The 27,316-nt window shown below is 39.4% G+C and overlaps 2 protein-coding genes across 2 annotated transcripts; one reads left to right on the plus strand and one right to left on the minus strand.

Moving 5' to 3' along the window:
- Window positions 1–266: 266 nt before the first annotated feature.
- Window positions 267–2,402, plus strand: EMC6 (ER membrane protein complex subunit 6). Its single transcript, XM_053456983.1, has 2 exons — window positions 267–282; window positions 1,856–2,402. Exon 2 carries the CDS (start codon window positions 1,886–1,888, stop codon window positions 2,216–2,218), a length of 333 nt encoding a protein of 110 aa, XP_053312958.1. The 5' UTR covers window positions 267–282; window positions 1,856–1,885; the 3' UTR covers window positions 2,219–2,402.
- A 6,660-nt stretch (window positions 2,403–9,062) lies between these two features.
- Window positions 9,063–26,951, minus strand: P2RX5 (purinergic receptor P2X 5). Its single transcript, XM_053456810.1, has 12 exons — window positions 26,767–26,951; window positions 16,883–17,033; window positions 16,729–16,800; window positions 16,450–16,525; window positions 15,555–15,654; window positions 14,742–14,822; window positions 14,456–14,594; window positions 12,197–12,333; window positions 11,582–11,675; window positions 10,827–10,892; window positions 9,752–9,834; window positions 9,063–9,340 (listed from the first exon to the last, which is right to left on the minus strand). Exons 1-12 carry the CDS (start codon window positions 26,901–26,903, stop codon window positions 9,235–9,237), a joined length of 1,242 nt encoding a protein of 413 aa, XP_053312785.1. The 5' UTR covers window positions 26,904–26,951; the 3' UTR covers window positions 9,063–9,234.
- Window positions 26,952–27,316: the final 365 nt, after the last annotated feature.

A 27,316-nucleotide genomic window follows, 5' to 3' on the forward strand; every position in this document is an offset into this window, starting at 1 on the left:
TTATATGCAAATGTGTGTATATATATATATATATACATATACATATATATATATATGCATGGATTGAAGTAGTATAATAACAGTGATAATAATAAGGTCGCCGAAAATAATACAATTCAAAATAGTGGAAAAAGTGTCCTCCACCAATATGGCGACAGTCTCGCCCCGAATATTGACCTTCTTCCTGTGCTTCCTCAAGACCCTATCAAAGGTAAAAGTTCATTTCCTGCCCTTTCCAAGATGGCGGAAGGCTTATTGTAACCCGTGCTGCTAATCGTTAAGGTGACGGGGTTTTTCGAAGTGCCAGATTGTGTGAGAAAAAGACGAGGAGGTAAAGCGTGTACCGAGCGCTGTAAACCTTATCCTGCACCTTTATGTTTTATTCGCGTGTCTTAAGGAGCTCATGCGGCAAATGACAGAGTTACAGTAGCCTTTGGGAGAGAAATGACTAGATTGCTCCGACAACGCGATTTCAATGCAATGGTTGGTTGTTTAGGGTTAATATTAATTGGCGTTTGGACCTTAAAATGGCTCAGATCGTTAGTAGTACATGTGAGGGCAGCTTCATTCATCTTTGCTGCTATCCCTTCATCATGTATTGTTCCATCCTCTTTAAAATATCAGCTCTGGCAGTAGAGATACAATAACCCAGAGACTGGCAGACATTATCCCCAATCATTTTCAAGAGTAATATAGGCATTTATTTTACCTTTCTGCCCTGATAGTCCTAAATTGATCTGTTTAAATGCATTTTAGCAGGCTTTTCATTTTGATCAGATCTAAAATATACTAATGCCTGCACACTTATATGTTCAGCCAGACCTAAGGTCCCATGATGCCATCCAGCTTTCTAGATAAACACACAGAATTAACTGTGGCTTCCATGTATATCTTTATGCCGTGGTTTGCGGTTGCATTGGAGACCGGTACTTTGTGGGCAAATGCAGCTTTTTTTTTAAAATTATTATTACAAGTTTGAAAGGCATGTCCACTTTCAATTAGGATAAATTATAGAGCAAGGTCATGGTCACTCCTTGCAGGTATTAAGTATAGGGTTTTAATTGTAGAATTTTAATAGATGACCTAGAGTTAAACAAATGAGAGAATACACTTGCATGGCATGGGTCTTTGTCTTTACTAGACACAATACAAGATCAGAGGCTTTTACAACCTACTGTATAATGGCTACTGCTTATGTTTGCTCCAAGGGGAATTGTTGCGCTCCCGCAAGGATGGTGCCTTGGTGCAGTGTTTTAGTGTCCCTATAGTTAACATGAATGCACATTTACACCTGCTTACTCCAAGCGTACACTTGTATGTACTTGTTGTTTTCCCATACGCTAATGATTGTGTTTTATGTATTGACATGATTTTAAAAGAAGGCACTACTTGTTCTGATTTTTGTGAGGACATCTAATATGGACTGTGTATTTAATTTTTGTACATTGAAGTCGCACATAGAAATATGCTTTTAGTTGATTCTGGAAATGAATATTGGAGTGAATATTCAGTAACATTTTACTCTCATATTTTCATACCCCATAAAGGGATATCTCCCACAGAAAATGTGCTGGGGTCAGTGTCAGTCTCTTAGCAGGATGTCTTTGAGATCTTGAAAGCATAACATTGTTGCTGAGTTCCCCATTTATTGCTTGTATACACTAATAATGTAATGTACTTGCTTATAGTAAGGTATGCAGAACTGCCCTTCAAATACTTATTTTACAACCTCCTCAAACTTTTGTTATGCTTTGGGAAATACTTCATTGTTCTGTTCCACCCTTTCTGTATTTATATTCGGATTACCTTTCTTTTTACAGTATAAAATAACCATATTTTCCCATTTATTTTATAGCGTTCTATCTAGAGGACCCTGTTTGCAGCAATGGCTGCCGTGACAATGAAGAGAGATGGCCCCCAGTTTATAAGCGAAGTTGCAGTGAGAGGGAATGCTGCTGTCCTCGACTATTGCCGAACATCGGTGTCTGCACTGTCCGGTGCTACAGCTGGGATCCTGGGCTTAACAGGGCTATATGGTTTCATCTTTTACTTCCTGGCATCTTTCCTCCTCTCGCTGCTCTTGGTATTAAAGTCTGGACGGAGGTGGAACAAATATTTTAAATCAAGGAGGCCGCTTTTTACAGGAGGTCTTGTTGGAGGCCTTTTCACTTATGTCCTCTTCTGGACATTTCTGTATGGCATGGTTCACGTCTACTGAAGTTTGTGTGGCCCTTTCTTCTAGAAATACACTTTTTAATGGAATTCAAGGACCTGCTCCCCACTGTCATTTGCCTAGTCAAATCTAGTTTTTAAATGAATGAAATTATTGCTTCTGCTAGTAACTTATGTTGATCACAGCCCGGTATGCTTTTCTTTAATTAAACTTATAACCTTATAATATACTTGCATTTTGTTAGATTTATAATTCTGAGCCAGTGTTGACACCTTCAAACTTTCTGAAATATAATGGAAATTGCAAGGCTATGTATTTGCAAATACCTGCTTGTAGTGTAAAACAATACTGTTGTAAATGTCTGTATTCTTAGAAAAACAAAAATCATAGCTTTGAAGAACCATTTGGCCCATCTAGTCTGACCATTTTTTTTGCAGCTATAAAAATTTTAAGTCCTTGTTTCAACTTTTTCCTTTCCCAGTCTGAGGAATCTAGTTCTTTCTGTTTTAGGTCAGAGAGATAAGACTTGCAAATGCAACCATGCATGTTTTCTCAAAAGAAACTGTTCAGAATGTATTTAAATTGCAACTAATAATAGAGCGTAAATTTGTTATTGAAACATTTTTTTATTCTGCATATGTTAACAAATTTTATAAGGGTGAGCTAAAGGCACATATGTTGGTATCTTAGGTTTGTTTTCATAGGGAAGCAATTATACAAAAAACTGGAGAAATTGGATGTTTTATTTACTTTTCCCAACAAAGATATTTATAGTATAGTTAATGAAAAAAGATCTTGTAATCTGTTGCATGAATAAGGCTGGTGCCATTTTTTTCTTTCACAAAAAGGTATAACCCCTTTTCATAGAAAGGCATGATTTATTAATACGTTTGTTTATGGAAAAGAATGGTAGGCAAAACCTTATTAGATACATGTAAATAAGCTCCAGGATTTGTTTTTCTTGAGGTCAAAGCCCCTGCTAAACTTGTTTTAAGCAAAAAAAAAAAAAAAAATTACATAAAATGTATAGCTGTAATGAGTTGGAATGTTTAGAAGAAGTTTGCAGGAGGGCCAAAATTTCAATGATGTTACTATGTATTATCAAAGACAAATCCCTGTGGACTTGCCCCTTTATGATGTGACCAGAGTTGCCCCTTTTTGATGTGACCTATTTAATGTATTATACAAGAGGGCTCGACAAACCAAGGTTTTTGCAGGACAAAGGGTAAAAACTGGCCAGGGCCACCAAATGTTTTGCTGTGGGAGCGTGGTTAGGTGGGTACTTCCGAGGTGCCCCCAGAGGCCTTACGTAATGCACATTATGTAACAGCGCTGGGTGCTTCACAGCATAGTTTGCCAGGTTCACAATGGCAAGTCTCTACGAGGAGGAAGGGGTAGTAATGTATGTGAGCATGGGTATACAGTTGTGCAAGTCAATGTGCAAATGTATAGTTCTGGCATCTGGCAGTGTGTACTTTTATAATGCTGAAGTCATTGTGTGTGTATACTGTAGTGTCAGAGAGCCAGTGTGTCTACTTTATTGTAGTGCAGGGCTCGGCAAATTTGTTGTGAATCTAGGCGCCAGCTAAAAAAGTTAGGAGCCAGGATTTTTTTTTTTAAACAGTTGGTTAGGAGTGATCTGATCATCATCAGCCCACTTACTAAACTCACAGCATTTGACCTGGAAGCACCCTGGACTTTCAAGTCAGTGCTGTTTTTTTTTTTTTTTATTTATTTTTTTTGATAAATAAATATATATATATATATATATATATACACACACACATATATATGTATATATATATGTAACACTTTCAATACTGATGTTCCATTGGAGCACAGCATTGGCTGATATTTAGTCCCCACAAGCTTGTGGGGACAAATGTTAACCCCTGCAATGCCACAAATGTGTTATACACAATTGTGGAATTGAAGGGGTTAACACTGCACTATCGCTCTCATGGAGCGATCAGGCAGCAGAGGGGTGTTGACATGAGTGTGAAGACCAAAGAACCCTCTCCCCCTGTCCCTGAAGCTGCCTCTGGCAGCTGGGAAGCAATTGCTGGTCTATAGACCAGCCATTGCAGGGGGGAGTCTCTGATGACTGCTGTAGGCTTTCATGCCTACAGGAATTATCAAAGGGCTTGTGGGGGCTCGTTTTTGCTGTTGCTGGTCTGCCTGGGCTTCCAGGCAGACCACAAGCAGCAGAGCCCCTTACAAAACGGGAATTAACCCCTAAATGCCGCGATCGCGGCATTGAAGGGGTTAACGCTGCACTGTCGCTCTCATGGAGCGATCAGGCAGCAGGGGAGGGTTGGGGCTGGTCTCCACACTCATGTGGAGACCAAAGAACCCTCTCCCCCTGTCCCTGAAGCTGCCTATGGCAGCTGGGACGCGACTGCTGGTCTATAGACCAGCCACTGCAGGGGGGAGTCTCTCTGATGACTGCTGTAGGCTTCCATGCCTACAGGAGTCATCAAAGGGCTTGTGGGGGGGCTCGTTTTTGCTGTTGCAGCAGAGCCCCGTACAAAACGGGAATTAACCCCTAAATGCCGCGATCGCGGCATTGAAGGGGTTAACGCTGCCCTGTCGCTCTCATGGAGCGATCAGGCAGCAGGGGGATGTTGTGTCAGGTCCCCACACTTGTGTGGGGACCCAATCAACACTCAACCCCCTTTCCTGAAGCTGCCTGTGGCAGCTGAAAACGCTATTGCAGGTTTTCCTGCAATTGCGGTTTCAGCCTACCGGATCACTCCATGGGAGTGATCTCAGGCTTGGGGGCGGGCTCTGAGTGGCTGTTTTGTCTGCCCAGACTTCTGGGCAGACAGCAGACAGCAGCGCCCCCGCGTGGTGACGCGGGGGCATTTTTTTGTGGACATAAGAGGCTGACAAACTCCTAGGCGCCAGGACGAAATTCTGAGTCGCCATGGCGACCTGGCGCCTGGGATTTGTCGAGCCCTGTTGTAGTGTATACAAAATAAAAACTGTCTGCGCTTCTCACCCTAATAAAGTTAGCAACAAATATATAAACATAATATAAATGAGAGGTTTTGGTGATATGAATTGGCCAAAGCGTAGTCACCCGCCATATGAAGGATGAGAACCTACTCTCACCTCCTACAGTCCTGTTTGGTAGGCTTCATTTTACACATTTATATCATTTGAGACTAGGACTAGCTTAGCACATCAACTTTTTTACCCCTACTTTATTGTAGTGCCAGATTCTGTGTGTATTGTTATATAAGTATAGAATTACCCAGTGTGCATGTATATAAGTGTGTTCTTAGTGTGTATGTTACGCAGGTATGCTGCCATACTAGTATAAGTGTCTATTGGTGTATGTTGTTAGTCGTGTATGTACGTGAGTGTAGAATATTTGCCTGTGTGTAAGGTGTTTGAGCGCATAAGATGTTGGCATGTGTCTGTTAGTGAATGGCAAAACCTGACAAACCCCAGGCACCAGGTTGCGCTTATATAAATCCACGTACATGCCCCAATAAATATTTATTAGCATGAATATGGTTTAATATGAAACCGTGAAATATAATCTCTGGATGCAGTAAAGGGAAAGCAGAAAGGGTAGTGGTTAAATATACAAACTTTAGCCTTGGTGGTGCAGTAAAGAAAAGGTGTGTTTTATGTCGTATTGCCCCAATTAACACTTTTAACACAATTAAACTGCAGACCAGATTTGTCAACTTTGGTACAAGGCAATGTATTGTTGGGCAAGCTCTCTGGGGTTTTCATTTCATAATGTATAGTTATATAAGGGAGACAAAATGTAAAGGTCTACTGCAAGCGCCTTCTCTGGTCAGAAGACCTCTCCGCGCTGTTGTGAGGCTTTCACGTTTACAGTTCTCAGTTACAATTGCTTTATTGAGGTTTTATGATCAATGTTACTGCCTTAAAACAGTTCCAACTACATGCAGTTTAGTAAGCTTTATGTAAAGCTATATAATATAGGAACATTTTTTATAATTTACATTTTATCCTCATGGGACATAAAAACATTGTTCAAACAGTAAGAACAAAATAACGAAGTGTTACCTTTCCTTGCACAATATCCAAATGTCCATCCGGGTTATCTTTATGCCATAGGCTCTTTAGAATACTTGTTTTATGTCATTCATTAGTTGTAATACATATTTTCAGGGCTACACTAACTGCAGCTTATTATGAGCTGCAACTTTGTTCATGCTCAGCTTTCTGCTACCACGTAGTACTATATCACATGTACAGATGCTGTTTCACGTATCAGGGTTCAGATACATTCACTGATCTAGCATCTTAGCCCATGCCTTCAAATACATGCTTGCACTTATTACAGTATATTATAATCCTTTGCGGTACAGCTGAAAGCACAATGTGCCGGATTTAGAGACCAAATCCCGGGATACTTTATTAATATGATCTGTGTACTCCCTTTGGGTAAACCAATGTGATTAAACATGATGCTGTAGTTGGTAAGTTTGCTACCAAACACATGTATCCTTATTTTAAAACAACATGCAGTGATTGACATGAGGTTAAAAAAACATCATATTTCAGTTTGCATTGATTCAAGTGACAGCAAAGCCTTTGCACCCTCAGCAATTTTCAACAAACTTCAAGGGAAAAGCCCCTTCATGACTTGGACGGGCCTCCTTATGCTATTTATATAGCGCCAACAATCTACACAGCGCTTAATACAATACATAAATTCAAGGGGTATGACAAGACGAGAATTGACAGACTAAGACAAACCGATACAGTCGGTGGAGAGAGCTCTGCTCGCAAGCTTACAATCTTGAGGGAATGGGGTGACAAACAGGTTTATTCATTTATTTAAAAACCTACCTTACAACTTGAAAAATGTAATGATCACATGGGACCAGGAAGCTACCAATTTGATGGTGTTGTGTGTTAACAATGGTTTTGGACATACATTGTATGTAATAGGGATGTTCCAGTAAATAAAAAACGTATATATCTATCATCTGCATCACATTCCAAAACATATAGTACAGATAACAATATTAAACAATATTTACAGAGAAAGATTTGATTAAGTATAATGTATGGTCTTTTCGATTAATATTCTTTCATTAAAAATAATGTATAAATATGTTGGTAAAAGACTGATGCATGTATAAAATAGGAAACAACAAAATATGTTTAAGTATAGTCGCCCATGAAACATTTTAATATTTACATAGTTAGGTTTCATATCTTTCATCGTAATGAAATAGTTATTAAATATCCTAATTTTCAGGAAATGCATGTTTGAGATGGTTGCATCCTAATGAGCTCCAGTAACCTTCATCTAAGAAGCACTTGATAATCTAACATGTATAATCTCACTGGAAACACATTAAATCTAGTGTTGTTGCACTTGTGTAATTTCTGTGTAATCCCGGATGTTTTCCAAATAGCTGTCTGAATTACAAATACATGGCCAAAATATATAGTTCAGCTGTAAAATGTATTGCCATAGGCTTCCGAAGTTGCTGCAAGGAGCTTGTTCAGCTTTCCATTCATAATTTTGGATGATTTCCAGTAGGTTACATTTTAGTTCATTGCTCCACAACAGTTTTTAGAAAATCTCACCCACCAAAAAGTGTTCAAAGAAAAAAAACAAATGTACTTTATATAAGAAAATGAAGCAACAGTTCCCAGAGGTTTCCATATTGCAAAACTTAGTTGATTAAGTGTTTGGTGGTTCCTTAGAACATTTTATAGTCCTTGTCCTTAAAGAGCACTGCCAAAATGTGTTTGTGGTGAATCCAAGTTATTCTTAAAGTGCTAGGAATAAGAGCTTTATGATCCTTTTAATAAATTATTCATATTACCGACGTTCATTTTTTTAAATCTATGTAGCTGTAGAAGTGATTTGCATAAGGATTACAACCCATAACTCGCTCAAAGCTCTTGCGTATGTAAGGTCCGAAAGGCCACGTGTGAACAGGCGTTTGTAGGCTACAATGACATGATCCTGCTCCGCATACCAGATGGTTCTTCTGAGCTTCATTTTATGCATCAACAGGATATGTATTTATGACATAAATGAATCAACAACTGTTGCTATACGATGGGGGCTTGTATTTGCATGATCCAAAAGGTTTTCTCACCTGCTGTTTGCAATGACACACAAACCATGCTAAACAGTTTAGTACCATCGCAGTCAAAGTGGTGAGCAAGCAGATACATAATAAATAATTATATAAATATGTGTGCGTGTTTATTGGAAGGAACCTTCAGATCCCTGTTTGTTCTCGCAATATATCTGCTGCCAGCATGCTTATGTTTAAGTGTACAGTTGAGATATTCATTGAGAACGCTCACGTTTACAGTTACAGTGAGAGAGAAGCCTGTGCCTATGGTTGCTATATGCTCCACTCAGAATACCTCCACATTCAGCATACAAAGCCGGCAAAATAAGAGTTAATTCTGAACTGTTACGTAACACAAAGCCTCATAGTTATTGCCATAAAGACAAAAACGCTTCATAAAACTGTGTTTTAATGTGATTTAACATTTAGGGAATAAAATAACTGAGCTTCTAGCTTTTATTTGCTTAACACACTCCAGTTAAAAAAAGGCATCCTGACTGCTTAGTCACTAAGAAGGAAGACCGGTACCAGGTGACAACTAAAGCTGAGGGGTAAGATGTAGATTTAAGACCTCCCTGCATCGATGGTGAAGTCCTACATCTATGAAAGGCAGGTCAGCTCTCTTTATGCACCAGTTTTGCGAGCTGCATTCTGCTCAGGATGGCTTACCCGCTTCGAGCAACTACTGGTATGGGTTACGACTGCACTGATACTCTTCCTGCTTGATGCGTTCTTGCTTTCTAGTTGATTCCAAAAAGGTATATACGATCTGGATTATTAAAGTATAATGTAACAAGTGACGTTATACTTAATTTGGTTCCGTTTACCTCTGTCTAGCAGGCTATGGCTCAAGTATTGGGAAAGGTTTTAGATGGTAGGACAGTTTGCGTTCTCTGCTTTTGAACTGATGTCACACTTTCCAAGTCAGGTAAATATTTTTTGTTTCTGACCATATGTCTCTGAAATAACTGGTTAGGTCTCCACTGTCTGTAAATGCTCTAATTGGTTGACCACATCAAGGCTTTTCGATTTCTTTTGTCCGTTGGCTTTCACTTGCAATGATTTTTTAACAGAAGATCTGCAGGAATAAACATCAAATGTTATAAACCTTATAATCAGTAATGTATGTACCCTTTTGTCCATCTTTGAAGTGGTTAGTTAATCGATACTTGTTACATTTTTGTCAGAAATCTAACAATCATAATTATCCATATGAATGGGGCGTCGATTCGAACACAATGAAAAGCGCGCTTTAACATTAAACCATTGCAATGTTGACACTTATTAAAAATAACTTCAAACATAACTGCCAGAAGTGAAGGTCTGACTGCTTGACGAAAACAGGCGGTGGGAGGTCATCGGCTGTATGGTAAGCAATACAGTTTTTTTATACAAATGCTAAAAACAATTGTGCAAACCATATTATGAATAGTATTCCCTATATATGAAACAAATGAGACGGTATAGCAACTGGGCAATTTCTACTTACTTTGCTTCTTCAAATTTTTTGTCCCTGTAAAAGTTGCTCTTTTTCATCAAATACAACAGCACAAGGTCACAGAAGAATGCCCCCTGCAAAGTAAGTGAACTGGTGAATATATATATTTATTTATTTTTTTGATAGAGGTAAAACATGTGAAACACCCAGTGGGTCTGAATGGGTTTAAACATGCACAAGATGCCCGGTGGGTCTGAATAGGTGCCTAGACCCCGAAAACACCCCCTTAGGTAGGTAGGAAAGGAACCAAAGAAAGAACCAACGCTGAGTGTAGGAGCAGAATAGGGTTTATAGGTAAGGCTGTGAACAACTGTAGAATAAAGCAGGAGCTAAAGGTGGTTAATAGATGGCAAAGTATATCAGTAGAGAGAAACTGCCCAAGGGCCCTTAAACCACCCTCCCTCCCAGCACATAAAGGAGTTGAGCTGGTAAGCAGCTCTGATGATATGTAAACCCCCTCCCTTGAGAAGCAAATGAACCCCCCGCACATGAAGCAAACGAGTAGATCGACCAAACGAAGCCCCATTTATCCCCCTACCCGTGAAGCAAACAAGTCATTTGATCAAACGAAACCCGCCTTTCTCCCTCGCACTTGACGCAAACGAGGAGCTCGAACAAACTAAACCCCCTTCCCTTTACGCGAAGCAAACTAGCGAGAGAGAGAGAGAGAGACGCACCACCCTGCACCACTCTCAGCAGTAACCAGCCCACAAATGTAACACCCTCAAGAATGCAAACATAACATCCTTGGAGGGGTTGATGCTGAAAGGGGGTATAAATACTCCCTAAGACTCCTCCCACAAATACAGGCTGTATACTGTCTTTACATTTGAAAATAAATTGAATCAGAATTTAGAAGCCAGACCACATCATCACCTGATGATCATTTTGTTTGGCTTATTCCAGTTGCAAATCCTCCTGGAACCTCAAGTACACCACATTAATACTGCTGAAAGATCTACAGTATATTGAAAGAACAGTTAGATTTACAAACCACTTGCATTGTGTGCAGAACATCCTATATTAGGCGCACCAACTCATGCTGTGATGTCTAAATTTTACATACCACACCCATCAGTGCCAGCCCAGAACCAATGTTGATTATAGTAGGAATGATGTTAAATTTCCCAGCCTGTAGAAAAACATAGTGTGCATAAGTAACAGAACTCTCTTTGAAAAGAGATGTCTCTATTATATGGAAGATATTTGGTAATCTAGGCACATCATGATATAGTAAGTGGAGTAGCAGTAGTAGTAGAGCTTATATTAGAGCAAGAAATCTGTAGGTGAGAACTATAAGAAATACAGTATGCATATGTTTGAGCTGGTAATATTACTGTCTATGTTTGGATGATAGGTCCAAACAGGCTTTTATCCATGCAAGCCTATGCTATAAACCATAAAACCATCAATTTATCTCTATGTATCAAACAAACATCACAGGGGTTACACTGTTACCCTGTTACTTTCCTATGTTAGGCTATTGATAATTAAATGAATACAAATGACTCCAGCGTTGATCACAATATATTGACTAGTAGCTAAATAAAACAGGATAAGATCACATTTAATGAGACCTCTCTTGGAGCTCTCTGCTGCCCTCTTCATGGGGGGACCTGAAACGCTACAGAACTAAGATTGAAGAAGGGCCTTGTGACTAGTTTAGATCTTTTTTATAAGGAGGTAGGGATATAGGGGGTAGTAGTAAGAAGTAGGTCAGGCCACTCAGCAAATTCTAGTCAAACACTGCTCTTAAAAATAAAAGTTATCAATTGGGGCCTCCATGACAGATCTAGAAAGTTCCCAGATGTGCTGGGTTACCTTCCCATTAACCATGATGTCAAAGCGAATGCCGTAAGCTTTTATCATTGTCCTATAATCTGTCCCGTTTGCATCACGGTAATATTTTGCAAATCTGGAATCAAAACAGAAATATATTTTTCTGGCACACAATTTAACCACTATAATAAAAAAAATGAAAAGCAAAAAAGTGGTAAAATATTTGAATACATCAGTGTTACTTTAATGCATAAAGTAGGTGAAAGAAGCAATTGGGTGGGGGGTGTCCTCCTAGCTTCATTCCCAATACTCCCCCCATTATCTTGCCAGCCCTTTCTCTTCCCTTCATCACAACCCATCCTTTATTTTTTGACAAGTAAGATTCTACCCCCAAGTGAGTAAAATAATAAAGCAGTGGCTGGTGGACCCAGAGTTGACTGTGGGCCCCTAAAAAATGTCTGAAGCCCTCCCATACAATAACTGTAAGTAATCTTGGACTGTGCACTTGTGCTTATCCATTTGTCATGCAAATACGCAACTACAATGGGACCCCCAGGAGAAGACTCTATATATACTAATGGCGGCCCAAAGAACCTGCTTAATCTGTTTATGGTTGTGCCACTTACGCATGCTGGGTTGTAAGGAGTTTGCCAATACCTGAAATTGTATCCAGAAGACACAGATTTACCACTCAACTTGCTATCCAGCCGAGTAAAATCGTAGTGAGGATGGCATTCTGATGCATCCTTGTCCAGGTCACAGTCCCATTCAATTTGTATTCCAATTACTCCACCCTGATAAATGACAGACATGTTAAGTACTAAACATGACTCTATAAACACATTTGACCCATACAGACTAAACAAAACATGCTGGAGTTGCATGCACATGTATTAAGTTAGTTCACATTAAGAGTTTAACTGATTGTCTTTGGGAGCTTCCAAATATTTGTTAACATGTCTGTAAAGTTCATCAGCAAATATCGCAGACACTAAGACTAAGCCCTTAGGGCACTTATTTAAAAACTGCCCCCTCTTTCCTTGCACCCAACTAGTTTTCTACATAAATCAAACATAATTTCTGTAAATTGAAAAACAAAATGTTTATTGCATTACATACTTTCCTTCAGATGTCACATCCTGCTCATATTAAGCTCTGACATCATATTACATCCCATCTAATCTAAGGCCTGGCCAGGACACGTGTGCTAACCATGTTTTACTGTAAAATGTGCACTGAGCTTGTGCAATCAATCAAGTTATATTCTGCTGGACAGGGCTGTTGGCAAGTGGCGCATAACTCCTGGTCAGCACTATCCCATTCATATCAGGGCAAGTGGTAAAAACAAAAGTAGAGCATATGCCGCACAACACTGGGGTAGAAAAACCTAGGCACTTAAGCTCCTCTAAACTTGCCTAAAGTTAAGTCAAGCCACTTCCTTGTTGTCTGTGGCTGTAGTCCTATCTCTGGCATGTTACAAGCTCCTGTTCAGCATGTGACCGGGTAAATGAACCCATTTAATATGGAGGGGAAGTTAAGGGAGGGCAGTGAAGAAAGGGAAGGAGTCTGAACAGCCAATCAGAGCACACTCTGTGACCAAAAGCCCTCCGACTCTACCTCCCTGGGCACAGATGGATACTATGAGTAGAGCAGAAGATTACTGACTCTAACAACTGTAAGCCAAGAATAATTCATTCTACCTTCATCACAGATAGCATTTCTTAGTTTGGAATTCTCTACTACAGTCCCTATGCTGTCCAGATAATTTAGGACCCATTGCAACGCCCAGTTAGCTTTTCCTTAAATGTGTTTAATGTTTCATTGTTGCATGATGTATCATAATAGGGTTACGTTTTTTACAACCCCAAAATAAAAGATTATGATGAAATGAAGATATTTTGTACACAAGTAATAATATCAACTTTATTAACTACAATTTTACAATATATCTGCCTTTTTGACAAAACACCACAAGGTGGAGACTGAAAGCTATATAGAATTGGATAACATTCCATATCCCTAAATGAAGTACGTTTTACCTAAATTCAGTGGGTAAGTAAATATCAAGCTGCTGCTGCTGCATGTGATTCATGACTCCCATGATTTGTAGAATGGCTCTGCCTTTTCCAGGGCTGCCAGAGAACCGTTGTCTGCTACACATTTTAGGGCCTTCAAGTTTGGAATAATCATCAAAGACGTCTAAATGTATTTGCGGTGGCAGTTCAGTGCTGATGTGATAAATGCATGCATGTTAATGATTAATCTGCTACTGATTACGTATACAGCCCGCTAACCTTACATATTTCTAAAGATATTTGGTGTTTAAAGCAGAGCCAGCACTGAATGCATGTCCTGAAAAGATTTACCAGTCACTCTTTATGCACTGAAGAGCCAGAAGAACTAGGGTTGTACATTAAAATATTACCTTATATGAGAAATCTTCTCACAGACCAAACTTAGCCTTGGCTAAACCCATAGTTTATTTTGCACTCAAAATGCCGGTCATAGATGTAATGTTTATTTATTTCAGTCCCATTATTGATTTGTTATATAGGAGAGCCTCTATTGGAATACTATTGTACATAACCTAATTTTCACTTTTCTGTTGTATTTTGTACAGTCCACCATTCCTACCCAGCAACATGCTGACACACAATTAATAAATAAATAAAATAAATAAAAACCCACCATTCCTACCTAGTAATAAGCTGACCCAGAAGCTAGAATGTCGTCCTTTCCTAAAGGTAACAATACACATGTTTAATAAACTTTTATACTTTCTATGTTGATTGAATGGATGTAGGAATTTTCTTGTAATAAAATTAAACTTTAAATTAAAATGCAATGTAGTGCATCTAATTTAACTCTTTGGACATGGTGACTTTGAAGGGTAAGCTTAAAATACCTAATATTTACCTCTAATGCCATGTTGTGAAAGTCATTTCCAGCCCACGATACAATCTTCCCCAAGTGAAAAATGGGGCAGTAATGGTTGTCTTTACTGTAGCGACAGGATTTCAGAAAGGAGACATCATTCGTGTCCAATATGTTTGTCCTATGAAGAGAAATTGTGTTTGAGTTATGACATAATAGTTTATTTCTTTATCCATATATGTATGCAATCAACCCTCTAACATCAGATTTGTGACCTGTCTTCATCAGGCTTATGTCACACAAGAAAAGTCATTAGACCGGCACTTACTTGGAAAAATTAAACTTTGGGAAACGTATTGAGTTTTTTATGTAGACCGTGAAATTCTCTGCCTTTTCCAGTAATGGGTTCCTGAATAAACAAACAGTGAATAAAACGCAATTTCAATAACATCAATAATTAATATTTTGTTTCTTCATCAAGAACTACGACAAATCCAATTATGTTATTTTAAATGGCTTTGTTATCAAATTTGGAATAATTGTGTAGACGTTAGGCAGGAGATAAATAGGCAAAATATTTTTTTTTATTTGAGATTACTTATTAGATAGATACTCTGTGTCAGTAACTCAGGTTCATATAACCTATTCTTCTCAGTGAACAATTTTTGGTTTCAAAAACCAAATGGCAAGGTCATATTTAAATACAGTAGACACAAATCCTGGGAGTTCCCAGTTTGATGATGTTAACCACCTTATGCAAGTGCAATAATAGACCTGGAATTCCCCAACTCTACAAGTTGGCTTCTCTTCCCTGTGTTTTCTAACCAATTTAAACAAACATAATCTTCGTTTATCCATTGGGGCATGGAATTATTTGATTTAAGTGCTAATAATGGGATTGGCAAGTCATTTCAGCAGCATGTTAGCTAAAGGAGAACTTGACAAAGTCCAAACCAATTGCCAATTTATATGGATTTCTATTGATGTCTGGGTCCTAAAATATATCAAGTAGGCCAGGTTTATACATCTGGCTCCTAACTTCTACACAAGTTTGTCAATCCCAGAGTTAATGCTTAATAGATTAGTTAAGTGAGTTCCTTAAACTGCAGAATAATGTCATTTAACACCATTTTCACCTTACTTTGGTTTCTTTTTCTTCTCCAATGGGCACCAAGCAAATATTTCACATATCCCTGTTGTGTTCACAGCTCCTGTCCTCAAGCAGCGCCCAGTCTTAACCCCTGTTAAACATTATAATGAAAAAATCCCTTTAGGTAAAGCACATTGTGGATATCAGGGGCGTACCTAGAGTATTTGGCACCCAGGTCGGATCCTGTTTGTGGCACCCCCTCCTCCCCAAAAAATGAACATTGGCAAGAATATTTATTTCACAAATTTGTAAACAGGAAGTCAACTGGAAAAAACTAGAACTCTGAAAAATAAATTATTAACTTATAAATAATAGGTTTACATAAATAACAATTACTAAACAGATATGGTACACCATAACCCCCATCACTATACACTGAACCAGATGTTGATGGTAGCGCATCATAACCTCTATCACTCCCCGTGCCACCGCTGCCCACACAACAGCCTGCCCGTGCCACAGCTGCCCCTAAAATAGCCTGCCCGTGCCACAGCTGCCCCTAAAATAGCCTGCCCTTGCCACAGCTGCCCCTAAAATAGCCTGCCTGTGCCACCGCTGCCCCTGAAGCAGCCTGCCTGTCTCACCTCTGTCCCTGAAGCCCTCGATCGTCACCCCCACCCCCTTTAGGTACGCTACTGGTGGATATACATTCTTGTCTCAAAAATGGTGTTATTTACATGACATTATTTACTAGTTAAGCTAAAAACCAGGCAACCTTTAACACGGGACCATTGTTAATCTTATTGTTAATCTTATATATTTGATATCATTTAATTAATGCAATTCCTCCTCTGGTTCTATTGCTTTCCTGTAAGTAATATGACTTATGCCATGCATATTTGACGTTTCCAGCACATATTGAGAGTTTATTAACTGGATTTAATACCATTGCCAGCTTTAACAGGTTCACCCTGTGGACAGTCGCTGTTTTTTGCACACACTGCATCTGGGATCCCAAAACTCTAGAAAAAAAAAAGAAAAAGTGCATATTGAATTGAGGTGTTTTAGATGCGTCACCTGGGCATGAATTGCAGCAATGAAATATCAGATAGCCCCACAAAAAAGAGATATTAATATTAATGTAGTTACTGTGTAAAAATGAGTGTCTTAACTTGTGGCAAGCTTTAATGGATTAATCATGCCCTTGGGAGTATGTTGTTCTTACCTCGGCGCATGTTCCCTGCTTCTGGTTAGGTGTAACTATCAAGTTTGTTACAACAAAAAATATGTTTTCTCCCTAAAAGAAGAAAACAATTTGGTTAACCTATAAATTAATTGGCTGATTATTAAGTTGTATCAACCTAAAGAGTCCTACTCACTTGAGGAGGTATTACGTAATCCACTACATCCCACAGTCTTTCTCCAAGTTCCGAGGTATTGGTAAAAGCTACTCCCTTCACTTTGGTAATAACAGAACTTTGGATGGACGTGTCTGTGTCCTGGTAACCTTTCTTAACGAGAAATACCCACCTATGGAGAAAGGGAGAATCAGAGGTTACTATGAACGCTCTAATCACTTTTTGTCACAAATTGCAATGATATTTATTTCTCTCAACAAGCTATTCATTACAATGCTCTGTAATAAACATAAGAGGGTATCTATGAGAAAATATATTATCATTCATCCGTGGTGATATATTAAATGATACCACTGCCTATCTTGCAAACCACTGACTGCAATCAATTTGGAAGAAACATATATTTTATGGAGTCTTTAGTTAAAGATGATACTTTTACATATGTTACATAATCTTATCGAGAACTCATAAGTTTTATCATCACATGGGAATGTCTGAGACCTTGGAGGTCCTGAAAGCTTATTTTACATTTTGGCACAAACAAAGGGGCAATAGAGCTACTGTATATCGCCTAGCCACATATAGATACTGTGAAAAATATTATTTACATCAGAATTATCTGAATGGATCAAGAAGATCGGTGATATATTTACTTGGATGCTTCTCAATAACAATTGCCTGTAATGAATAATGATCTTTAGGGCTGCAACAACTAATCGATAAAATCGATAATAATCGATAATGAAATTCGTTGGCAACGAATTTCATTATCGATTAGTTGAATCGATTATTATCGATTATAAAATGAGGTTTTTTTCAGAGCAAACGCTCTGAAAAATCCCCCTCATTATATAATAGTTTAGTCTGACTCACCGTCTCACAGCAGCAGCTCCTACTTACTCCCCCTCCCTGTAATCACTGTGACAACTGGCCCCGCCCCTTCCTTCTCCAGGCCAGAACCACATGGCTGTGACACTCATCTAACTGTAAGTATATGTATATATATATATATATATATATATATATATATATATATAATGTGTATGTGTGTGTATATATATATATATATATATATATATATGTATGTATATATGTATGTAATATATATATATACCGTATTTGCTCGATTATAAGACGACCCTGATTATAAGACGACCCCCCAAAATCTGAATATTAACTTAGGAAAAAAAGAAAAAGCCTGAATATAAGACGACCCTAAAGGAAAAAAGTTTTACCAGTAAATGTTAATTTATGTAAACTATTTTTTTAATAAAAGCTATGATTGAAAAAAATATTTTTTTTATTTTTATTTCCTTGTATTTTCCAACCTGTCCCCCAGTAACGCACATCTGCCCCCAGGCTTGCCACACCAATATGGCCATGATATGCCTTTTAACCCTCTATATGCCACTGTGCCCCATGGTATGCCTTTTGACCCCCTATGTGCCACTCTGCCTCCAGAAATGCCTTATACCCCTATATCCCATTCTGGCATTTAGGGGGTTAAAATGCATATTATGGGGCAGAGTGGCATATAGGGAGGTATAAGGCATTCCAGGAGGCAGAGTGGCATTAAGGGAGTTAAAAGGCATTTTTACCCCCCTTAGAAATGCCTTATACTCCTATATGCCACTCTGGCATTTAGGGGGTTAAAAGGCATATTATGGGGCAGAGTGAAATAGGGAGGTGAAATGCCTTATACCTCCCTATATGCCACTCTGCCCCATAATATGCTTTTTAACCCCCTAAGTGCCAGAGTGGCAAATAGGGGTATAAGGCATTCCAGAAATGCCCTATGCCCCCATTTAACACACTAACACACACACACACACATACTTACCGGTGCTTCCAATTTCATGCTGTTTTGCCGGGGCAGCGGGTTAACGTCTCCTTCTGCTGCAGCCGGAAGGAGGTGGAGTTGGCAGCGGGGGGTTTGTCTGCGTCCGTCTCGAATACCTTCCCCGGCTGTCAGGGGAACTCTGATCTCTGACAGCCGGGGGAAGGTATACGCGACGGACGCAGACAAACCCCCGCTGCCAACTCCACCTCCTTCCGGCTGCGCGGATCGCTGCCCCGGCAATACAGCACGAAGCACCGGTAAGTGTGTGTATGGGGGGGGGGGGGCAGGAGGATCCAGGTCCCCTGCAGCGGTGCGGGGGATCTGGATCTTAGTCTCCTAATCAGACCTCTATTTGAGGTCTGATTAGAAGACGACCCCGATTAGAAGACGAGGGGTATTTTTCAGAGCATTTGCTCTGAAAAAAACCTCGTCTTATAATCGAGCAAATACGGTATATTTGGGCTACTGAAAGTTAGGGGAGGTGGGGGTTAATTTAGGGGCAGTTATGGTTAGTGGGGTGTTTAGGGTTAATTTAGGGGCAGTTATGGTTAATTGGGTGTTTAGGGTTAATTTAGGGGCAGTTATGTTAATAGGGTGTTTAGGGTTAATTTAGGAGCAGCTGTGGTTAATGGGGTGTTTGGGGTTAATTTGAGGCAGTTGTGGTTAATGGTGTGTTTAGGGTTAATTTAGGGGATGCTGTGGTTGATGGGGTCTTTAGGGTTAATTTAGGGGATGCTGTGGTTAAGGGGGTGTTAAGGGTTAATTTAGGGGCAGTTATGGTTAATGGGGAGTTTAGGGTTAATTTAGGGGAATCTAAATCCTGGGGGCAGTGAAGTGACATATCTGGGGGTATAAGGCATATACAGTATATAAGGCATATGTGGGGAGGGCAGTGTGGCATGTCTGGGGAGGACGGAGTGGTGTATCAGGGTGTATAAGGCATATCTGGGGGTAGAGAAGTGGCATGTCTGGGAGGCAGGGTGGCATGTCTGGGGAGGATGGAGTGGGGATATAAGGCGTATCAGGCACAGTGGCAGATGTGGGAGGCAGCGTGGAATGGCAGATGTGGGAGGCAGCATGGCGTGGCATATGTGGGGAGGGCAGGGTGGCATGTCTGGGGAGGATGGAGTGGTGTTTCAGGGGGTATAAGGCGTATCAGGCACAGTGGCATGTGGGGGGTAGAGTGGAGTGGCAGATGTGGGAGGCAGCGTGGCGTGGCAGATGTGGGAGGCAGCGTGGAGTGGCATATGTGGGAGGCAGCGTGGTGTGGTATATGTGGGAGGCAGCGTGGAGTGGCATATGTGGGAGGCAGCGTGGAGTGGCAGATGTGGGAGGCAGCGTGGAGTGCTGTGGTAGGCAGCGTGGCATATGTGGGGGGGCAGCATGGCATGTCTGGGAGGCAGCGTAGCAAGCCTGGGCTCAAATGTGCATATATTGGGGGGCTGGTTGGGAAATAAAGACAAGAAATGTATTATCAAAGTTTTTTTATTCTGCTGTTTGTATTTAACATCATTTGTTTAGTAAATTATTTTAAATAAATGAAAAATTTACATTCATTTTTTTTATCCGATTAATCGAAAAAATAATCGGCCAACTAATCGATTATTAAAATAATCGTTAGTTGCAGCCCTAATGATCTTTGATTGCTGGGAAAACCACTGCTGTTCTCAAAGAATTTGCTTCACCTGGTGTTCAACCATTACAAATGGCTTAATTACACATTCTATAATATGCCATGTCCAAATTAACATTTACCCTTTGTATTTAAGATTTAATGATTGGATGCATAAGACTCTCTTGACTCTAAAGCCTACTTAAAGTATAACTCATGCTATTCACTATAGACATAGGTTTGTCATTGAGTCTCTTGCACCTTTTTTGTCCACAAGACTCCACATTAACCTACAATAACCTTATGTAACACTTTTGGCATTAAAAAGAACATCAGATTGCATCACTAATTTCATTAATGAAAACAAATCAATATGTAGATACAGCCTTACTCTTATGAAGTTATAACATTTGTTGTTTTTGTAACACTAGCTGCAAAAGAATACAGCATAGACAGCACTGAACCTACATGGCCCCTGAAGGCTTAGACACGGCACTCTCTAGCCTACCTCTCAAATCCTATCTCCCTGACTATACCTTTGGCATCTCCTTCGCTAGCACATGTTCCTCTCACCTACCACTCTCCGTGTGCCTCAGTTCTCAGTTCTAGAGCCTATACACTTTTTTTAATTTATCTATACACCCTCTCTTGGTCAACATATATCATCTTTTGGATTCTAGCACCACCTCTATGCCTACAACACTCTAATTTACCTTTCTTTAACTGACAACTCACCATCTTTTCTAAGAGTGCACTAAAGTTGTGAAGCTGCAGCTTGTCCTAAATGTATTTTATTTTTCTTCTTCATTTACAAGAAAAGACACCTTAAACATCATGTACAATGTTATATACCCCTACACATCTACGCTGTATCACAATTAGAATTTCTTAAAATCCCAACAACACAATATACCTATTTTACTGTATTGACTTTGTTATCATAGCTAGAAGTTCTATCTGGTGTGTTACATAATTTGGATGCAGTCCAACACAAGCCATTATTAAATATTATCTTGGAAGGGACACGATTATATATTTGGCTCTGCAGTCTGCAGCAGAATAACTTTTCAATGCGGTATACCTGACTATGGCGTTATGCAATTGAAATCCAGAATATATCAAAAGCGAGTTTCATTAAATTTATGAAACTACAGAAAAATAGAAGAGATCCCGCCAGCTTCTAACATGCATAATAGTCAGCTTCTATGACACTGGGTCCATCAGTTTCTAGCATGATGACCATGCCTGCACCAATCGGCTAGAACAACAAAAGGAAACAAAAATACAGAGTCCTGAAGGTCAACCCAATGCTTGTAAGTGTTTAATAGTGTTCACATGGGGCAAAACACACCACAGCAGAACAAAACTACAGCTTGGCATGTTTCCCATTTACATGTATTTAATCATAAGCTAATCACCACATTGTAAGCCATACTTCATATAATAAAAGTATAATCCTTAGTCATTACTCCTCCCATACTAATTAAACAGCTGATTTAATTAGTAAATGGTCTTCTACAATTAACCATATAAAACCCTTAGACTCAACTTGCAAGGTAACAACAGGAGGAACAAGTGTAATATTCCTCAGACTGATAGCTAACTGGGAACAGAAGAAACAATTTAACACATGAAGTGCATGAGAAGTGAACACATGTGAATAGTGAATTAATTAATAAATAGGTAAATTCTCTCGCGGAACTCACAAAATCAACCAATTGCACTTTACAATGTCGCGCTTGCATCGTCATTTAAAACACGCTTCATTTTTGTCAGCAAAGTCATGCATATTAAAAATAACCAACACGTTGAACTGAATTCCCATGAGGCCCAGCCAGACACACTACTTCCATGATGCTGGCTGAGCATCATGGGAAGTGCACTTTAGGGATGCACCGAAATAAAAATTCGGGACTGAAACCGAAATTTCTGGATTCACTTGGCCGAAACCAAAAATGACCCCCCAACTGTTAAAATAAATAAATAAATAGCCACACTTTTATTAAAAGTAAGTAACACACCAAAATTAGACACAAAAAATCAACAACATTAATATTAATATATATATATGATTAACAGCAATCACACTCCTATCATGCCCAGGCATACCCAGATTCCAGCATGTACTGGCTGACTTGGCATGATAGGAGTGTGATTGCTGTATCAAATAGAGGTCTGATTACAAGACTAAGATCCAGAACAGCAGCGCTGCTGGGGACCCGGATCTTCCGCTCTGGCCTGCTGCCGGCACTTCCTCTGGGGGCTTCTATGACGGAGCACATCACATGACCTTCCGGTGCTCCACCATAGAAGCCCGGCGGAAGTGCTGGCAACAGCAGAGGATGTCTGATAGACAACCTCCTTTTGTGAAAGGACACTTTGCTAACGTTACAGTCACTTTTGTAAATGTTTATGTACCCAATGTCAAGCAGGATGTCTTTCTGAGTAAAACATTATGGGCACTGGATGGGTTCTTGGAGGAAGCATTGATTTGAGGGGGGCGATTTTAACCTACCTTTTGAGCCTCCATTAGGGGAATATCCTTGGTCCCCCACCAAGGATAAAAAAAACTTGTCTGACAACTTATAGATGACTGGGGAAAACAGAACCCCCAATATCAGGTCTATACTTTTTATTCAAAACCACATCCACACCTGTTGTGGATATGTAGCTCATCAACTGAGCCAATGACATGGCCTGGTCACTGCCCAATCTATATTGACCTCTTATTCCCAACTGCTTGCCCTAGACAATAGACATTGAGGCTAAACGATGCCCTCCTCTACAGCTTGGATATTCCAGCCCAGTTTGGAGCGGTGTTGAACCTACATTTTAGCAAAAATTCAGTTAGGAACGTGGCCCTTCTTGTTACGGAGGCCCATAAATGTGTAATGCACTGTGATTTTATTACACATAGGATCAAAAAGAGGAAACAAGTGTCAGAGATTACCTCCTTAATAAGTCAGATCCAGGGAGACAACATACAAAAGCTCTCTTTCGGAGGAAGATTTTCCTCTCCTGAGCTGCCTCCATCAAAAATGTTATAATCTGGTTATGTCACACATCCACTGATCTGGCTAATACACGAAAAAGATGTATCATGAATTTGGCAACAATTGGGCAGGGACCTAGCTAGGGCTTTAAAAACACTAATTAAATCCCCAAAAACAGTCAGTCCAAATGCCCAAAAGGCATTTGATCGGGATGACTGGTCCTTTCTTTGTCCCACTTTGGAGAGAGTGGGTCTGGGCCAATTATGCAGATGATATGTTGTTTGCCATTTCCAACCTGCAAGTTGCCCTCTTAGTCCTACTAAATTAGTTTAAAATATATGGACAACTGTCTAACTTAAAAAACAATTGTATAAAGTCAAATGTCTTAGGCATAATCTTATCAAAGACTGATAGGGATCTGCTGCAGACTACCTTGACACATACTTCCCACACCTTCCTGACAAGCTGAATAATCACCTGGCTCAATAGTCTTGAGGTTCTTGCCAAATGCATTTGACCCCTTCCTCACCCCCCAACTAAATTCCCTGTAGCAGATGTCTCTCTGCATGTGATGCATTCACCTCCAGCCAGCTCTAGCACTGACTCCGGTGAAGGCTGCTTGCAGGGGTCTCTTTAGACCCCAGCGCACATGTGTAAAGTCTTCCTGTTAATGTCAATGGAAGTTCATTACAGATCACAGAGAATATTTTGCAGCATGGCTATAATTTCTGTGTCAAATGATATTAATAGATAATGATGTTATGAAAAAAGACAAGCTAAGATAAACAACTTAGCCAGGCCTAGACTGGCCATCTGGGAAATAGCCAATGGTCATACCTGGGAATTTATGGGCTCCAGCTACCAGGAGCCTACCCTTGCAGAACACAGCCAGGACTGCCCACTGACATCAGGGGGCATCTCCCAGAGTTCCCCAGTCCGAACCCAGAGAGTTCCCAGGTATGCCAGTGGGCCACTGGAGGCATACTCGCTGCTCCAGCACCAGATCATGCATGCTGCAGCATGCGGTCAGTGGCTAGATCTGACCAGCCACAAGCTACGTGAGCTTACATTGCAGCCTCTCATATCCTGCTGTTGTGCGTAATTATGTCATTAGACCATCATCAGCCTAAAATGTGCTAAGGCTGCTTTGTTATGCCCAGTTCAGCACCGGAGTTAGCTGAATATGTAATTAATAAGGCAATCATGTGGATCTGGATCTTTCACCAACTAGCTAAATATACCAATTTCTTAAGAAATTAAGATGTCAAATATGGCTTGTAAACCTTACATGTCTTACCCACGTACTTAATAGCCACAATCATATAATATTTATGTATACAATTCCAGTTTCTTAATTTTATATGATGGCCCAAAAATGTATAAGGCCCAAAAATGTAATTCCTGAAGGTTATTTTGCTATTTCTGTGCAGACTCAACACCTTCATGAATAAAGCTCAAGTTAAACGATTTATGTTATTGTAGCTGCGGAAGAATTGCAATTGATACTGGTCTCGTTCAGAAAACTTATCCAAGCGATTATTTTATCCTTGTGTTGTCCCATAATAACCCTGATCTGTCCTTGGCATAATGTTATAAATAGAGACACCGGGATCAATGACTAAGCATTAATATTAACCTACAGAATGAGGTATATGTACAAAGCTATTTACCTACATCTAAGGAACATATCTTTATGCAACTTGCAGAACAGGTGAAACATAGGATCTAGCTTGGGCAAGTAAATCATGTTTTTGTGCAATGGTAACCTTGCCGTGGGACATAACTACTTACATGGGAACTTTCTGGCTACGCAGAGCCCCTAGCAGGAACGCGGGTAGGAGGTCCCACTGATGTCATAGGCAGTCCTACTGATGTCAGTGGGATACACATAATTGTTGGAGAGGAAATGGGTGGGATTGGGGCGTGTTGCAACGCGGGTCCAGCGTCCCAGAGTTTCCCTGTAGTGACCCGAAGACCTGGAGAAGCAGCGCTTCACCAGGAGTCTCCAGGTAAAACTAGACGAATTCCAAGGTATGCATATGTGAAACAGGCCTTTTACTCTAATTGAATGTTATTTAACACAACAGACAAAACTTTTAGCTCTTTTTCACTCAGACCTTAATAAGTTTTTGGCCTCTTTGGCTCTTCAGGGTTATCATATGCCTACTCCATGTACTATATGTTTATATTCCCTTACTCTACTACTTCAGCGTATATATTCAGGTTTATATTCCCTTACTCTACTACTTCTGAGTAACATGAAATATGTCCTGTAAAATCTTTTTATATTCACCTATATAATATCCAATTCAATCAGTAAACACAATCTTGCGCAACAATACATCATGTCTTACAAATTGGAATATTTTATATTGTTCTTAGACATAAAATAACAGAAGATGGAAATTTAAATTATTGATACCATTTCATGAATTAGCCAATATATTGAACCTGGAGATTTATTGATTCTTCAATTTGGTCATCTAAGTACATAAACAGGTTATATCAGCCCTACCTACCAGCAAGGTCACTGATGACCTTTAAAATGTCTCCACCACTTTTATATTGTAAAATATTATCTGAATTGTCATAATTAGATGTGTGAAAAATATTTAAACCTTTATTGTTGAAACATGCCATTTTAATTGTGAACTTCTGGGTCGTTTTTATGTATATACCCGCCCATTTATACCCATTTAAATAACACCAATTCAAGTATTAATAACTATATTGTCAAACAATCATTTTAATATTAATACAATAATTAATTAATACAATTAATTAAAGGGAACATGATTATTTTAAAAGCTTATTTTGGATACTATAATGTACAAGTTTGTAATGTATAGATTGATATTCTCTGGGGTGCAACGTCATTTTAACTAGCTTTCTACACAGGTAATCCCCAATTTACAATGGGATTACATTCTGATGAACCCATCATAAATTCAATATAGTGTAAATGGGATTCACATATCACTACATGTACTGGACCTGTTTCATTCTTGAGTAATCAGGTCAATGTACTGAATGAGCACTGATATCGCACAACTGTAAAGTTGAAATATTGTAAACAAAATAAATGCCAATATCAATCTGTCATCTCTCTAAACGTAGTTTAAAAATATTCACATGTTTCATTTGTACATAGTTTGCAGACAAAGTGAATAATTGTGACATTGCAATTCATAATTTTGGATATACTGAGTCTGTGAAGGCAGAGGATAACGTTGTTCTAGATTCAGAAATCTGATCACAAATATAGATTATGACTGTTGTCTGATAATTAATGTATACTGTCTTCATGTCGATCTGCATTGCATGGTACACCTGATGGCAAGCACAAAGATGATTTCATTCACACTGCATTCTAGATTTTCAGCACAGCGTTTTCAACGGAGCACACTGCAATATGTGTATATATGAGAGAGAAAGCTGTATAATATAAACGAGTTCTTACCCCACTAAATAAGCCAGAATGGACAGCTGCAAAAATCGAAATAGGATCCCAATCTTTTTGTTCTTGGCAATAACATATTTTTCAGTCTTATAGTCAAAAAGTGACAGGAACATGCCTTTCCAAGCGACCTGCCCCATTCTCTCTGTTCACATTGCAGCAGTAAAGAAGACAGACAGGCTAAAAGAACGCAGCTCTGACTCAGGCACTCTGAAACATGAGATACACCAAGTTGCTGAGGCTATACAGAAGGCATGTGGTGAGTTCCTGCTCAGTCACTGCACAGCCTGCTTCCGGCAGAGAACTGCTAGCATGCACAGCACAGGGTGTCAGTCACAGGCAAGCCAGTGACATCATCGGAGACTATTATAACATGGTATACATAAAATAAATAACATTTCAAATATATATTGTTATGTGTGTTTAGCTTTTCTGTGTAATTTTTTTCTTAGCTGTTTGTGACTAGTCAAACACTACATTGTGTATGTGTGTGTCTGTAAGCCATCGAACTGGATAGGACTGGTCTAAGTATACAGTTTTTGTGATTGGAAGA

Source organism: Spea bombifrons, chromosome 2 (genome assembly GCF_027358695.1).
Source record: "Spea bombifrons isolate aSpeBom1 chromosome 2, aSpeBom1.2.pri, whole genome shotgun sequence".
NCBI lineage: Eukaryota > Metazoa > Chordata > Amphibia > Anura > Pelobatidae > Spea > Spea bombifrons.

What these genes read in the sequence shown, in the direction of transcription:
- EMC6 (XM_053456983.1), top strand. Translation starts at nt 1,886, where the DNA reads ATGGCTGCCGTGACAATGAAGAGAGATGGCCCCCAGTTTATAAGCGAA.
- P2RX5 (XM_053456810.1), bottom strand. Translation starts at nt 26,903, where the DNA reads ATGGGGCAGGTCGCTTGGAAAGGCATGTTCCTGTCACTTTTTGACTAT. An exon ending in ATTCTGGCTTATTTAGTGGG is followed by an intron (nt 17,034 to 26,766) that starts GTAAGAACTCGT and finishes CTTTCTCCATAG; the next exon opens with GTGGGTATTTCTCGTTAAGA. An exon ending in TTCACAACATGGCATTAGAG is followed by an intron (nt 12,334 to 14,455) that starts GTAAATATTAGG and finishes GTCATTTATCAG; the next exon opens with GGTGGAGTAATTGGAATACA.